Source organism: Oculina patagonica, chromosome 12, assembly GCF_052425735.1.
Source record: "Oculina patagonica isolate OP01 chromosome 12, crgOcupat, whole genome shotgun sequence".
Taxonomy (NCBI): Eukaryota; Metazoa; Cnidaria; class Anthozoa; order Scleractinia; family Oculinidae; genus Oculina; species Oculina patagonica.
Genome location: NC_135769.1, coordinates 15337733 through 15354735, shown reverse-complemented (window position 1 = coordinate 15354735; position 17003 = coordinate 15337733). Strand labels below are relative to the sequence as shown.

Below are 17003 nucleotides of genomic sequence, written 5' to 3'. Positions count from 1 at the left end.
TGCCTGAAATTAAAATGCAAATCCCAACAATCAAATTTTGGATATAAATATCGATTTTTTGAAGATGTGCAGAAACAAGTTAAAAAGTTTAGCCTTAATTTTTCACGTTGTAATCCATTTCAATCCTAACCATCTTGTTAACAGTTTCAGTGCTCTAATACAGCAATTTTTTTTATAAAAATGGGCTATTACTTTTAGGTTTCCTACAGCACAAATATAAATTTTGGCTGTTCAAAAAATTTTTCTGTTAAAATCTGTGAAAAAGCCCCTTAAAAAAATTGAAACTACCTTGTAAACAGCAGCACATGAATGCACTGCTCAACAGCTTTCATTTGCATTGACCAGGTGCTCAAACAGGTTTATATTTGCAGACTTTTACTGTAAGTAACAAAGTAAGAGTCACATTGATTAGAGGTATCAGAAATTCAACACAGTTTTGTACATTTTTCTGCTTATATTGGTCTACGAGTACTTTCCCTTTGACAGAGTTCAGTAATACGTTAATATAGTGTGCATCAATATACAATGTCATGTGCTTAATTTTCCAAGCACAACACAAGGTGGCAAAGTTACATTTGGCAGTTAAATTCTTCCCAACGTGTCACAGTGCCATCCATGCCACACTGTGCTCCATATCTACACCCGCGAACATCAGTATCTTCAAAGATGCCAGGGGAGCGCCATTTGCCTTCATAGTAACACCCTTTGGGCAGGCTTGTAGGGAGGGTTGTAGGCTGAGTGGTTGTACAATTAAAGTCATCCCATAGCTGGAGTTTACCATCATGAGTACAATACTCTCCATAACACCAGCCTTCCCCATCTGATCCTCTGCTGATGTCACTGCCCGCTGGATACCAAATACCATTTTGAAGACAACCTAATGGGGTAGGAGTAGGGGTTGGGGCAGTGGAAGTGGTTTCTGTGGTGGTACTTGGGCCACAATTCCAGTCATCCCATGCCATAACCCCACCATCGTGGTCACAATACAATCCATAGCACCAGCCATTACCATCTGATCCTTTGCTGATGTCACTGTTTGGTGGATACCAAATGCCATTGTAGTAGCACCCAGAGCGTGTGGGGGTGTAGGTGGGTGTATAGGTGATGGGGGTGGCAGTGGTTGGACGAGGGGTTAGTTGTGTAGTTGTTGTTTGACCACAATTAAAGTTGTCCCAATATTGCATCTGCCCATCATCACCACAAATCTTTCCATAGCACCAACCTTTTCCATCTGTTCCTCGACTTATCTCACTTCCCCTGGGGTACCAAACACCCTTATCATAACAACCACTGGGTATAGTTGTTGGAGGCAAAGTTGTGGTTGGACCACAATTGAAGTCATCCCATGCAACACTTTGACCTTGACTACAGAGGAGGCCAAAACACCATCCTCTTCCATCGGATCCTTGGCTTATCTCTTCCTCATCTGCGTAGCATTTTGACTCATGAAGGCAGCTAGGAGGGGGGCATCCTGGGGTGGTTGGCTGCTTGGTTGTGCTAAGTTCATCCAAAGGGCGAGCCTGATTTCCAGCCATTAGGAATACCAACACAAGTGTTATTTCTGCCACTTGATGCATTATCCTGATGAAACATGCAGTTATTGTTAATTTATTAATAAAATTGTCTGGATACTTTATTGCGCAACTTAACAAATCTGAACTTACTGCTTCTCCTATTAAGATCAGGCGCTCATTGTTTGGAAGGCCCGGGGGGGACTCCCATGAGGAAGGGACGGGGATGCTCGTCGGAAATTTTGAATTGTACCCCTAAAAGAGTCCAATCTGCGCGTGGCCAAAGTTTATGAAGACCCCTAAAAGAGACTTTGTTTATATGAATTGAGTAAATATAACGAATGAAAATTCTTTCTTTTTGGTTATTTCTTCGCGTGCTACCCTAAACGAGACCTTGACGGCTAAAAATAATGACAGTTTGCCCAGAACACAGCGAGACCAAAATCCGAAATTTACACCCTTAAGCGAGACGACGAGCATCCCCGTCCTTTCATATGGGAGTCCCCCCCCCCCCCCCCCCGGTTGGAAGGAGCCTGTGCGTTCGAAACTAAACATTTATGGGGCGTGGAGGGAATTTGACTTCATCCGCGTGTTTGAAGGATGATTTCTCATGCGTCTGTCCCTTGTCTACAAATATAAAAAGCCATTAAATTTTATGTATCCAGCCTCTTACTGACGATATAAATAAACCAATGAGCGAGTAAGAATTTTCGTAGTTTCTGCTGCTTGAAAAATAAAGGAAGAAAAAAACCGTGAAAACAAAATCAAGGTAACTGAATTTTGTGCGTTATCGAAACGTTTAGTTTGCAACATATTAAAAATGTTAGCCTGCGAATACAGCCGCCTCTCATTCGCGTCCCGCAACGAAGAGCGAAACGGGACGCGAATGAGAGGCGGCTGTATTCGCAGGCTATAAAAATGTACCAGCGGCTGTATATCACTTATCAGCTGGTTTTAATTTCCGTTGACATTTTTGAGGCAAACCTATATATGTCTGCGGCATGACTGAATACCGTGTACTGATCGCGCAAAATATATCCATGTCGAATGGCACGGCAAGCTGCGGAGTCTACGCAAGGCAAGTTTTACGAAATCCCTGCACTTATTTATTATAGATATATACTATGTTGAACACTTATATCACCAATTGTTTAACTGTTTTCTCTAACAAAACCTCAGTTGGCTCAGTTAATTAGATCCGTCGTTGATAGGAACGGCTTAGGATGATCCGAATTTTATCGCTCCCAGAATAACAAGATTATCATGCGGACAACCGAAATCTCTAATCTTTGCGTGTCAATAATGTAAAAAAAAAACTTGTGTTACTCTTACATGTACCTTTCCTTCCCAGTTCTCGCGAACACAGATCCGTAAAACTGTTGAATAACAGCAGTGTGCACAAATAACTCAGTACAACACTTCAACTCGATCTAGCTATTTTCTGTGAGATCAAGTATCTGCAAGACCCTTTGTAATATTAAACTGTGTAAGATATGTCACTTAACCTCTTGCATTTTTTGCGACACAAGTTGAACTATTGCCAAGTACTTGTAGGATACTCAATATGCCCCCAAACAACATTCCAGGGGGTACCTAGCCTATAGACCCGTGGGCCCCGGCCTACAAACTTTTTTCACCCTACTCTTATTCCTAAATTTGCAATAGAAACAATTAAGCTGACGCACTTTTAAGATCATATAGAAAGCAAGTATATCTCGCTACTCTCCCGGACCGGCTCTCCATCCCTGATGAAGGCTCATCTCGCAAAGGCGAACTGTGGAGCCTTCTGGGTTAGCCAGGTGACAGACAAAGTGAACACACAACGACATGGGCTGCTAAAGAATAGTTCGTGTATTTATGAACGAGCGAAAATTGGGACAATTCCTTGTGATGAAATGTTAAAATGTAAGGAGCTGTCGAAATACACACAGAAACACCAAAACGTTGGATGGAGAAAGCCGATGTACCGAGGTCCTGATACCCAAAACTTACCTGGTGGTCCTTCCTCTCCCCCTCGCCTCCCCCCCCCCCCCAATTCCTCAAAGCGGTTGGCAAGGCCAAACTCTTCAAAAACCTGCTGACGCCCCTGTAATTCTCGTGGATTAAGCCCAGTTTGAACATTTTAAAGCGATCACAAGTAAGTGTCACGCATCTGCCATTGCAGACTAAAGTGCAAACTACCAAGCACGGACTCAAATCTTGGCGATATTTCGCCCCCAAATTATGGAATAGCCTCTCAGACACTGCCAGAACTTCAATATGCTATAAAACCTTCAGAAAGGCGTTAAATGCTGTAGATATTAGTCGTCATTTGTAATTTTTAATTAAATAATTGTATATATTCTATAACTTTTAGCTCATTTTTAATCAGGAAATGCGTCGCACATATTTAAAGCTTTGAAGAATTTTATTCACTTTATTTTACTTTATTTTATTTTTATTTATTTTTTATTTTTTTATTTTTTATTTTCATTGTGGCTTACCTGTAAACTAGCTGGTGCGTTCCCGCAGATTTTGCTAACCATATCTGCGGGACGCATCGAAACCATAGCTAAGTGTAATGACCACATTAAACATTGTATTGTATTGTAGACCACGTCACGTACTCTCTTCGACATATTAGCAAGGGGACGGTCAGATATAAAATAAAATGGTTGTTGTTGTTGTTGTTGTTATATCCATTGTATATTGTAAGATAAAGGAGACTCTGCTAATTAGGGGTTTGAAACCTACCTTAAATAGTAACGTGGGTAGCGAAAAATGTTGTCTTTATCAGTTTGCATTTTGTAATATGCACAAATTATTATTATATTATTATTATTCTTTTCATCATCTGTTTTCGTCATCTCAGGAAAGTCGCAGATTTTCTCGCCGTTGGGTGAGTAGTCTGAGTAGTCGGCTCGGTCAATCTCATTGCTCTTTTAAAGATGTATGGTCATGTATGTAGAAACAGACGAAACTTCAAGTAAAAAGGTATAATTGTTTGCAACAATGCGTTTGTTCGCAATGAGCGGTTTGCGTGTTATTTTTAGTTAAGCCCAGTTTCACGTATTTTTTTCAGATGGTTGCATGTGGGTAGGCCTGACACTTAGAGAAAAGTGAAAATTATAGGGAAGAGAGAAGAAAATTGCTATTTTTCTCTTTTCCTTGTGTGTAGGGTCCCGAGGGGTATAAACAATGATGCGCGGATATCGCCATCTGAACGCCAGCCCCCTCCCTTTCCGGGGGGAACTGACTCCTATAAAAATGACGGGGATGCTCGTTGGAAAATTAAAAAAACCCTTAAAGGTTCCAAATTCTTTTTAACCCTTAAGAGGTACCAACTCGGGCTTGGATATTTCACTTAAGTACGGCATGTTACGATGGCTGCATGGCATCTAATAATCTAGCGACGAGAGTTCACACCTAACTCATTGGCATAATCCTTGTTTTCCGCAGATGAATAAATAACCTGAATGTTCGAGCAAGTACTTAAAAATTTATTCCTAAAATAATCCCAAAATATGCTCCTATAAATGAAGACATCAGACTAAAAGAGTAAGATAGACGGTAGGTACGTTATATAATTATGTTCCAAGCAAGGCTTTACCATTACACGGCTAACTCTCCATAAATTAAAATAGACTCTATAGGCTAGTTTACAGCTCAGGATTTGATAGACAAATAATTGATACACTTATATTTGCTATCACTTTTCCTCGTTTATGGTAATTACGTTCTTTTCAATATTTCCCTCTTCCCCTTAAGGATCTTTACTGAATGATATAAAGGTCAAAATGTCTTCACTCTGATGATGTTTTTGGGATCCAGATGCCGTGTTTCTATCTCCACACATACTTGTACAAGGTGATGTTTATGTTGTATTCTGTTGTATTTATGAGACAGGTAAGTTAATTTGACCTCTGTACTCAAATGACGTCATACCAAACTCTTCGTGTGTTGTCTCGGTTCTAAATAAAACGCGGTCGTATTGATTCATGTAGGTAGTAACTAAAAGGGTAAATAAATGCGTTGTTGTTTAAAAGATCCGGTACACAGATGACTGGGTGTTTCTTTTTGATTGTCGTCATAGAAGTTAGCCACACCTAAAACGTTTGAGCTTCACCCAGGTGTATAGATGGGTACCGGCGAATTTACTGCTGGCGGTAACCCTGCGATGGACTAGCATCCCATCCAGGGGCAAGTAGAAATACTTCTAGCCGCTTAATGCTACAGAAACCGGGATAAGCAGCTCCGGCTGTATGGGCCACTTGGCTCGACACAGACTGTACTTTTTTTACAACGTTTGAACAGTCATCACAAATGAATGCAAAGACTTAGCACCACGAGAACAAATGATGTCGAACATAACGAACTTGCTGCCATCCCAGTAACTGTAGGAGTTGGTAAAGGCAAGGAAGGCGTGACCGTTAATGCAGCTGTTAATGAAGGATATGATGTCGCCTTTTTTCCTAGAATAACTGTAGGAGTTGGTAAAGGCAAGGAAGCGTCACCGTTAATGCAGCTGTAAATGAAGAATATGTTGTCGCCTGGCTTGCTGGAGTTGACATCAGATGCTCCATGCTTGTGGTTGAAAAGCAGTTAAAGTTATCCCATGCAAGAAGTACACCTTGACTACAGAGGAGGCCATAACACCATCCTCTTCCATCGGATCCTCGACTTATCTCTTCCCCATCTCCATAGCATTTTGACTCATAAAGGCAGCTAGGAGGTGGACATCCTGGGGTGGTGGGGGTGAAGGTGGGTGTATAGGTGGTAGGGGTGGCAGTGGTTGGACGAGGAGTTGGTTGTGTAGTTGTTGTTTGATTACAATTAAAGTTATCCCATGCCATTTTTTGACCTTGACTACAGAGGAGGCCATAACACCATCCTCTTCCATCGATTCCTTGGCTTATCTCTTGTCCATCTGCGTAGCATTTTGACTCATGAAGACAGCTAGGAGGGGAGCATCCTGGGGTGGCTGGCTGTCTGGTAGTGCTAAGTTCATCCAAAGGGTAGGACTGAGTCCCAGCCACTAGGAATATCAATACAAGGGATATTTCTGCCACTTGATGCATTGTCCTGATGAAATATGCAGTTTTTGTTAATTTATAAATAAAATTGTCTGACTACTTTATTGTTACTTAAATAAAACAAGACGCTTAAAGCTTACAGCTTAAAACCGGGCGGTTAATGTTTAACTACTTGATTAGGCAAGTACAGCAAAAACTTTTAAAATACCATTTAATTGAGTAACACGCAAGTATGTGGATTGTTTGTCTATGCTTGGACAAATTCCTGCTTAGGCTTTCACATTTTTATTTTTTTTCTGAATACTGAATAACCTAGGTATTCAAAACGTTGAATAAATGAACTCATACCAGTTAAATGGCAGTACAAACGATATCCGACCAAAACAAACAAACAATTAGAAAGATTTCGTTAAAAACTAAGAAGCGTTTTGAAACATTTTTAAAAATGTACCACACCAAAAAAATGGGAATAAGAACAAGATAATAAAGCATTTTAGCTTTTAAACATGCAAGCTCTTTACGTCAATTTTGGGAAGCAGTCACGCAAACGCGAGTTCTTGATTGCGTGATTCATTGCAGGTCATTTCTCCATCGCCGTTCGGTTCCGACTGAAACTCAAAACCCTTGAATGAAAAACAAAAAATATATATTTTATATTTCTCGTTTAAAAGAGCGGAGTAACCAAAAAAATTACAGTATTAGCTCCTACTCGAATAAAACGAGTCACATAAATAATAAAAAACGAATAAAAAGAGTCAAATATCAAGAATAACCGAAAAACTTCTAAACAAAATTACAGAAGGAAATAAAAAGACTAAAAAAGGGCATGCATTAAATAACACATATTAGATAACAGATGCTGTTTAAAATCCCAACTAAATGTGAAAAAAAGATTCAAGATGAGGCAAAGAAACATTTGAATTGCATAAAAAAATTTGAATCCTTAAAAGCCGTGAAAATAGCATGCCGTGATAAAATTTAATTAATTGTCCGCGCCAAAGGGCAAGTTTTCATTTTTGCCGTCTATTATTTCACACGATGGCTTTACCGATTTAAGGTCCATTCTAGTTTGAGAAATTATTATATTATTACTTTGCATTTCCATTTTGTTTTCTGAGTTCTTGAAAAGTGTGCAAGTAAGTTTTTACATCAAGAACAAAATAAGGTTCTTTTGTTGTGTAAACATTCAATTCGTCTGTGACACACGACTTTGTCGGCCCAACTGTACACGGATGGAAATGGACAAAATGGACAAAATTCTTGCTAAATGAAAACATCTTCAAAGTAGAGTCTGGCCCAAAAATGCTTTGGCTACCAGCCGTTTTTAAATGCAGGAGCTTGCTACAGAAACATTGCGTGACTGATGTAAAAAAGCTTCGACCTGTCGAAGCAATCACCGGTTTCGGACTCTAGTACTCGCTTGAGTCGAACGCTTGAATAAAAACACAAAAATATATCTTTCACGTTTAACAGAAATCGGGGTATTAGATAAAATTTTAATTGCTCCTGAATAAATATCAAAAGTGCGGGATTTGAATCCTGGCCAAGAAGGCGGCCGAGTGAACTACAACGACAAATAACGCAAATATGTGGATTAAAAACATCACACGGTGCCTCAATCTATAAATAGATGCCGTGCCCGTTTCAAAAGCCTAAAAAGGCAACTAATGCAAACGTGAAAAAATGAAAGAAACATGAAAAAATGTTTTAGATGAATTTTTATTCAAGATGGGGTCAAGAAACATTTTAAAAGGCAAAAAGATTTAGAAAATTTCAAAACCGTGAAATTTTGCATGCCGTGGTAGAATTTAATTACATGTATTAAATTACCCGCGCCAAGATTTCATTTTCATTTTGCTGACCATTTTTTTACTTGCTGGCTTTACGGATCCTTTCAAAAATACCATCATAGTTCTTAGAAATGCTATACATTACCATTTTGTTTACTGAAGTCTTGGGAAGTGTGTAAGTAAAGCTTTGACATCAAGAACCAAAATAAGATTATTTTGCTGTGCAAACATTCAATCGTCTCTGATACGCGACTTTGCCAGCTCAACTGTGCACGGATGAAAATGGACATAATTTTTCCTATTAAATGGAAAGCATCTTCAAAGCATTCCGGCTCAAAAATGCTCTGGCTACCAGCCGTTTTTTTTAAAGCAGTTATGCGTAAAGCTTGCTGCAAAAACATTGCGTGACTGAAAAACATTGCGTGGAGCCCCAGGGGGGGTACTCCGGGATCCAAGTGACGGGGATGTGCAAAGGATATTTTTGGGGTCGAAATTTTCGATTCCGGGATTTTTTTGGGTAGGAGAATTTGGCAGGTATTTTTTTGGGTGACTTGATTTAAATAGGGGATTTTTTTGGGTATTAAAATCAAACTAAAGTGCCTTGGCGCGACCTTGGCAATTTAGGGGTAATTTGACTAGGGATTTTTTTGGGCGTTTTTTTTGGTCCAGGGATTTTTTTGGGTAAAGTCGGGAGACTTAGGGATTTTTTTGGGTCCTGAGTTTTGCCTCCATTCGATCATCCCCGTCACTTTGATCCCGGATTACCCCCCCCCCCCCCTGGCCGGGCGTGGAGCTGTCAAAACAATAACCGGTTTCGCAATCCAAACGCTTGAATAACACAAAAATATATATTTCACGCTTTACAGAAATCAGGGTTTTAGATAAAATTTAAAGAGTGATTTAATAGCCGGGTTTTATAGCTCCTGCCGAATAAATATCAAAAGTGCGTGATTTGAATCCTGGCCAAGGAAGCGCCCGAGCGGGTCTGGAACGATTTACCGACACGACAACGACAAAATCCCGGGCGATTTATGAACCGGGCCGGCCCAGTCCCCGCCCGGTTAAAAAGACAAAAGGACAACGACACTAACTTCTGCAGTTTCGCCTTAATGTGTCCCTCCTAAATTCAGTCGCGCATTGTGTAGAAGTTAAAAGTCTGCGCGTTTGAAAATAACCATTTTTAGGGGTGGAACCGTGAAGGGAATTTTATTGCAGCCTGCAAAATACATCACTTTAAGTTTTGAAGGATGATTTCTTATGCGTCTGTCCTTTGTCTACAAATTAAAAACAAATTTTATCTATCTGTCCTCTTACGGTCTATAGAAATTAAGGAATAAGCGAGGAAGAAATTTTCGAAGTTTCTGCTGATTGCAAAAAAAAAAAAAGAAAAAATTAAAATTAAAAATCAAGATACTGGTACATTTTGCGTATTTTCGAAATTTTTGGTTACCATTTTAATAAATGGAACGCAATGCATGCAGAAGCGATGACGTTTTATATACAAGGGGTCTTACATAATTTTAAGGAATCTTGCCAGAAGAATTTAAGTAAATAAAAGAAACTGACACCTTGTGCGTGAAAAGACTGTTTTTCATCCAACTGCATCTAACATTTTTTTTTAAAATAAGAAGCAATATTAGATATGTTCAAGAGAGGATAATGGGACCCTCTCTTGATATGTTGGAATTCAAATTAATGTGATACGGTAGTTATGAAGCCACAGAGATGCAAATTATACATTTTCTCCGTAGATTCCTCAATTGAACAAAAGTAATATTTTATTTTTTTATTTTTTAGATTTCCCCTTTGTTGACTCTACAAAAGTTACTTTATATGGTAACGTGACAAGATTTTGCTCACAGCGACCCGTGTTTATTAACAGACTTTAGATATTTCTGTTTAATAAGTCTATTGGTAAAGCAACAGGTCCATCTAGTATACCTGTTTCAATTTTAAAAATTCTTAAAGGTGTTCTATCAGAGCCCTTACAAATAATCTTTAATGCCTCATTCCTAACTGGCATTGTTCCTGAGAGGTTCAAAATAGCTAGAGTTATACCAGTATTTAAAAAGGGATCACAGGTTAGCCTAAATAACTATCGTCCTATTTCTCTATTATCTATTTTTAACAAACTGTTAGAGAAATTTGTATTTAATAGACTATCCAATTATCTTGAAAAGAGGCACCTTATTTACAGCAAGCAATTTGGCTTTCGTTCCCATCATTCAACTGTCCATGCAGTATTAAGCATAATTGACAAAGTGCAAAAGGCAATTGAAGACCGTGAGTATTCCTGTGGAATATTCTTGGACTTCAGTAAAGCATTTGATACTGTTAACCATGAGATACTTATTACAAAACTAGAGCTCTATGGTATCCGTGGCATTGTTAAAGATTGGTTCACTTCATATCTGAGTAATAGAAAACAATTTGTATCTCTTGGTAACACTCAGTCTGATAAGGTAAATATCTCCTGTGGTGTTCCTCAGGGGTCTGTACTGGGACCCTTGCTTTTCTTAATTTATATTAATGATTTCCATAACTGCTCAAAGCAATTAGATTTCCATCTGTTTGCTGATGATGCAAACTTATTTTTTAGGCATAAAAATATTGATATACTAGAAAGCAATCTCAACAATGAACTTAGTAAAGTTCATTCCTGGTTATGTGCAAACAAGCTCTCCTTAAATATTGAAAAGTCAAATTTTGTTTTGTTCCACCCAATCCAAAAAAAAAACTATCTAAGTCAGTTTCCTTATCAATCAATAATAAATCATTGACTCAAGAAATTTCCATTAGATACCTAGGAATTTATATTGACTCAAATCTTAACTGGAAAAGTCAAATTAATTTCATTGCAAAAAAGATTAAACGAAGTATAGGAATTCTTTCTAAACTTCGCTATTATCTTAACAGTAAAACCTTGCTGGACCTATATTATGCTCTTGTTTATCCATTTTTAACATATTGTTTAATAGCTTGGGGTAATACTTATCAAACTTCTTTGCAACCTCTTTTTGTATTACAAAAAAAAGCCATTAGAATTATAACTTTCTCTAGCTTTTCTGAACATACAAGTCCACTTTTCAAAGATTTAAATGTTATCAAATTATTTGATGAAGTAACTTTTCACATTGCTGTTTTTATGTACAAATTTAAAAACCAACTTCTTCCTTCTAATTTTGATGTTTTTTTCACTTCGGCAAAAGAAACTCATGGTTACAATACAAGATTTTCTTCTAGAATGACTTATGCTTTACCCAAAACCAGAACAAATTATGGAATCTTTAATATTAGATATCAGGGTGCCAAAATCTGGAATGCTATCAGTGATGACATTAAGCTTCTGTCACTTAAACAATTTAAGAAAAAATATAAATTAAGCATTATCACAAGCTATTAACTGAACCTTTTATATTTAAATCTATAATATGTCATTTTCCATCTTTTTTCCATTAATTTTTCTTTAAGCCTACTTAGTTTTGTTTTTGTGTGTTTGTGTGTTGTATAGTTTGCTATGTAAATATTAAATATACCTGACCTTTTTATAAATTATTGTGATAAAAACTAAGTATGGCTGCCCAATCTTGTTAGCCAATCGTGGTTATTCTGGGCAGCCATGCACTTAACTCTATTTTATTTTATTTATTGTTCTGCTAATAATTGAATGAATAGGTGCAAATAAAGTTGTTGTTGTTGTTGTTGTTGTATTTCGTTAATACATTGTAGTGTCCTTTTCAAACTGCACGGGAGTATTTTGCTTTTGTGTTCAACGCAGCGATTTCTTGTTAATTATTAAGTCAAACTTGTATGATTTCTGTTCGATCGCACGCAACATACAACAGGCAAAAAGACCCGTCCATCGCCTCATGACATAAAGCGATGACGCCATCACTTACGTCATCGTTTCAAAATGTACCAGCGCTATTTTACTTATCCGCTAGTTTTTACAAATATTTTGCATATAGTGGTATCGTAGTTAATTTCACTCCTTCCACCGTAGAAATTCCGTGAAACAATTTGTTTCCCAAGAAGATAATTTGTCGCTTGGTGATAAATACGTCACTCCAAGGAAATACGAACGCGTGAACACTTGTGGTTTGTAGGTGAGTGTTTGCCAAAAACCGTCAACACTCAGAAAGAAGTGTTTCAATTGACATCAGGGAATCAATATTCTGCGACACGATTGAATACCTACTATTGTAATATTCGATCGCGCAAAATATATCCATGTCGAATGACACGGCGCAAGCTGTCTACGCAATGAAAATTTTACGAAATCCCGCACTTACATATACTGTGTTGAACGTACGCTTCTATCATTTTTAAATTTAAAAAATTGTATAACCCCAAAACAAAACCTCAGTTGGCGTAATTTGATCCGTTGTTGATATTAATCAATCATTACTTAATCATTCTTCTAATAGTTAAACAATAATTTAATACAGTAAAAGAAAATTCCTGTTTTCTATTGATGCTGTGTGTTGAAAGAAACGGCTGCAGCTGGATTTAAACACTGTTTTTAAAGTTTGTGCTTGCCGCAGTTTGACAGGTAAACTGTTCCACAGCACCGCACCACTATATCCACACTACAGCTGAAGCTGTTTGTTTAGATTTTTTTTTGGCGGGAAGTGCAACAGTTAGTTTGCCCTCACAGTCCCCTTATACGGTCAGTGAACATTGACAGTGAACATTAATTGCGTGGCAATAAATAAAAAACGTGCCACCGGCTGTTACTCATACATGTACCTTTCCTTTCCAGTTCGCGAGTTCCGACGGATCTTTTAAAAAACGGCAGTGCACACAAATTACTCAGTACAGTGCTTTAAATCAATCCTGACCAGCTATTTTCTGTGAGATCAGATATTTGCAACCCCTTTTATGCCACTTAAGCTTTTGAATTATTTGCGACACAAGTTGAACTATTGCCAAGTACTCGTAGGGTTCTCAATGACGTTACGTCCTCGAACAATATTCTCGTGGAACAAGCCCAGTTTCACGTTTTTACCGAATGGTAATGAGGTTATGTTATGGGCCGCATTTTCTCACTCGAACACTCACTCACTCAGTCACTCACTGGATTCTGATATCAAACCGCAATTAATTCATCATTAAACGAGAAACGTGCTGACAGAAAGGTCCTTTAAACGCATTCAGCACATGTCAATCAGAAACAAATTATTCTTCAACCTCGTTCCAGGGTCTCTCTCTTTCAGGCAACTAAATTGAATTTCACAAAACAAATCGAAAGAGGATCACTTACAATTATCCTCTGATGATAAAAGAGAATAGAATTCGCTCAACGAAGCCTCAGAGCATAGGCTATCAATGACCCATTCACGTAAGAAAACATTCAAAGAAGCGTTTTAGTGAACACAACATTCATGCACGTTTTTGTTTCGCGTCACATCATCTTCGTGTCACGTCATCCGTTCTTGATCTTTTTGAGTCGTGCAGAAACGCGCATCTTTCTCTCAAATTTTATTCGCTGCTGAAAAAAAGTAAACATATTCACAAAACAAATTTACTAATGCTAAAAAGATTCAAAGGTTACACTTAAATATTTTTGTGATAAAATACGGAATTCGCGCTATGAACTACATATAGTTACGCTTAAACTGTTATAAAAAATTATTACGCTCGCCTTGTGACGTGTTTTAGTCAACACAACATCCACGGCACGTTTTTGTTTCACGTCACGTCACCTCGTGTCACGTCATCCGTTTTTTCGACTTTTTTGCTTGTTTACAAGCGAAAGTAGGAGAATAACAGTTATGTTAGGGAAAATTTCACATTCTTGTAAACTCTCAAGGGATTTTTTTAATTTCTCAAGGGACTGTTTTAATTTCTCAAGGGATTACTTTCAGCTGTGGGTGATCACTTGCGATCTCGTGGAAAAAAACGTGACTTGTCACATTTACAAACGTTAAAAAACAATTTTAAAAGTGACATGTCAGCTTTCTTATCTCAACGCACGTGTGTCTGAAAGGCGATCTATAAAAAGCGTCGTACAAACAATGGATTGCGTAACTAACGCTAAAACACGAATAAATAATCACTAGCACTTACATCGTTTAAAAAGTTACAAACGTCAAAAATAAACCATACCAAAAAAACTCGCTCTTTTCAAAGATATTTTTGAAGTTAAAACAAATGCAAGAGATGGGGGATTCTTTTAGCTTAGGAGCGGTTAAAAATTAGGCCAAATTTGGTCGCTACAAGCGCCATTCTATTTCGTCATCAGCCTAGGTCGTTAAGGGCGTGACCTCTCGTTGACAGCAATGTTGCATGAATCGGCTTTACAACATGCGATCGTATCGACGCAGTTCGAGTGGAATTTCAGTCAAAGACAGCAAATTTTTTTCGTATTTCATCTTCAAATATAATTCGAAAGCATTCACTGTATATAGGGCTTTTGTTTAATCCTTCTTAAGCCCACGAAGAAGCTGTCTTGAAATCCGACCCTCGCAGAGCCTAGACAAAACGCAGCTTGAGTGTATTGATTTGTTTATGCCGCAATAATATCAGGACAACTCGGATTAATATTAATCCGCGGATTATAATAATAATAGATTATAATAGGATTATTATAATCCAGTAATAGATTATCATAATCCTGTAATAGATTATTATAATCCAGTAATATATTATTATAATCCAGTAATAGATTAAGGCACGGCAAAAAATTGGAGGGATTAGATTATTATTAATATTATAATCCGGATTAATATTAATCTCTATTATGATCCTGATTATTTTTTTTTTGAATGTTCGGAAAACAGATATGTCTATTTGACTATCTGACGACAAACACACTGCAGACTTACAACACAGGACTGTCAAAACAGAAGTCACTAATCACATCCGTCACGTCACGACTCCTACGTTCGTGACATTTGTACCTTTGCCGTTCTATGTTAGTTCGGTCTTTCGACCTTATTTGCTTCTGACTTCTTTCTGAGGGTACTGTTTTTATTTGGAGGCATTATGTATTGAATAGAGCCGTAAGATTGTGGCCAAGGAAGTGTCTAGAGGTCATTAGTCCGCGCTGCGTGGTTTCCGTTTACAAGTAGAGTTGAACGGACACCTCTAAATCTGTACTCTGCCACATGTTGTGCTAGTTCAGTTTGTTTTGGCTCAATTCTATTTGCAAGATATGCTTTAGGCTCTCAAATTGTTCGCCCTTGAAGTAAAAGATATGAAATGTTACGTGAAAATGTAAACTACTTGCATTTTATTGACGCCGGGCCCGGTATTTTAATCAATATTGTTGCAAGATGTATTGTCTTATCACGGGTTATCTTGGTCCGGCTTCGCCAGAGACTGGTTCAACTTTACTATGAAAAAGCTGAAAGTTGGTTTCAGAGAGACACTGTGTGTTGTAAAGGCTATGCTTCTTGCATTATTTTGATCGAGCGCTCTGTCTTTTTTAGCTCGATGTTTAGGATTTTTTACCGCCCTCGTTCGTAGCGTTGCGTTGGCACGCGTTGGCACCACATGATTCAAATATAGATTTGAAATCTTTCACGCGCAAGTCTGTTGACTATTTTGCGTTTTGTATATGCCAGTATATGGTTCAGTTCGGAAGCTTTGGACTAGGATTGAGTTGTTGAGATTTATTATTAAGATTAATATTAATCCGATTAATATTAATCTTACATAAGATTAATATTAATCCTAATGGATTAAGGCACGGTTCAAACCTCAGTAATAGATTATAATAATCTATTACTGGATTATAATAATCTATAACTGGATTATAATAATCTATTACTGGATTATAATAATCATTAGGATTAATATTAATCCGATTAATATTAATCCGAGTTGTCCTGTAATATGCACAATGTTTTCTCCGACAGTAGTCGGAAATATCCGTAGTTTTTTCGTCGCAAAAACAAAGCGTCGAACGCATATTTTGTTGTTTCATTTTTGTTTCATTTTGTTGTTTCATTTGCTAATTTCGCTGCCGTAATCGACCGCCTCGAAAGGTCCTTGCAATTTTAAAGTATAGAATTGTCAGATCTCGGTGAAATTTGCACTGTTTATTTGTGTAATGTTGAGGAATATGTGTATAAATACTCGGCGCGAACGAGCCATTTTTGACACAATTATATGGCTGCATTTCCTCCGCGAAGATAGGAAATTGTTAAACTAAACTACAAAGCAACTGTAATGATAAGTTCGAAGAACAATGCACAGGATAAACCTTCGACTCATACTTCATGCAAAAAAGTCGGTATCTCGAAGAGACTTTGATTCGTCTTTTTGAGTCGAGCAGATACACGAAGTGTTCGGGCGTATCTTTTCTCTCAAATTTTTTTCCGCTGCTCACAAAATAACGCTATACGTGCTGACAGAAAAGTAAACATATTCACAAAACAAATTTACTTAATGCTTAAAAGGATCAAAGGTAATACACTAACCGGTAAATATTTTGGTTGTGAAAACTGAATAGCGCTACGACCCCTGCGAACACGAGCCATCAATGACGCAACTCACGTGGAAAAATAAAGCAAAGTGAGATTGCTTTACTTTATTGGACACTTATTTAGAAAAAATGCGGAGGTCGGCACTTCATTCATCGAATTACCATGAGGTTGCTCGAAGAGCCTTTGATTTTTCTCAGTTGGTTGCATGCGGGAAGGCTTCACCTTAAGAAAAAAGGAAAATTAGACTGAGGGAGGAGA

At 37.7% G+C, this 17003-nt stretch overlaps 1 protein-coding gene across 2 annotated transcripts; it reads right to left on the bottom strand.

The window, feature by feature from the left end:
* Positions 1-289: 289 nt before the first annotated feature.
* Positions 290-13313, bottom strand: LOC144632577 (uncharacterized). 2 transcript variants are annotated; one of them, XM_078491253.1, is made up of 3 exons: positions 13063-13313; positions 6060-6572; positions 290-1497 (listed from the first exon to the last, which is right to left on the bottom strand). In XM_078491253.1, the coding sequence occupies exons 2-3, from the start codon at positions 6566-6568 to the stop codon at positions 570-572; spliced, it is 1437 nt and encodes a 478-aa protein (XP_078347379.1). In that variant the 5' UTR covers positions 6569-6572; positions 13063-13313; the 3' UTR covers positions 290-569. The 2 variants fall into 2 exon arrangements, with proteins under 2 accessions (XP_078347379.1, XP_078347378.1); XM_078491252.1 differs by lacking the exons at positions 6060-6572; positions 13063-13313 and adding an exon at positions 2850-2990 and having other exon boundaries at positions 290-1581.
* Positions 13314-17003: the final 3690 nt, after the last annotated feature.

What these genes read in the sequence shown, in the direction of transcription:
- LOC144632577 (XM_078491253.1), bottom strand. Translation starts at nt 6,568, where the DNA reads ATGCATCAAGTGGCAGAAATATCCCTTGTATTGATATTCCTAGTGGCT. An exon ending in ACAAGCATGGAGCATCTGAT is followed by an intron (nt 1,498 to 6,059) that starts GTCAACTCCAGC and finishes GGATGAACTTAG; the next exon opens with CACAACCAAGCAGCCAACCA.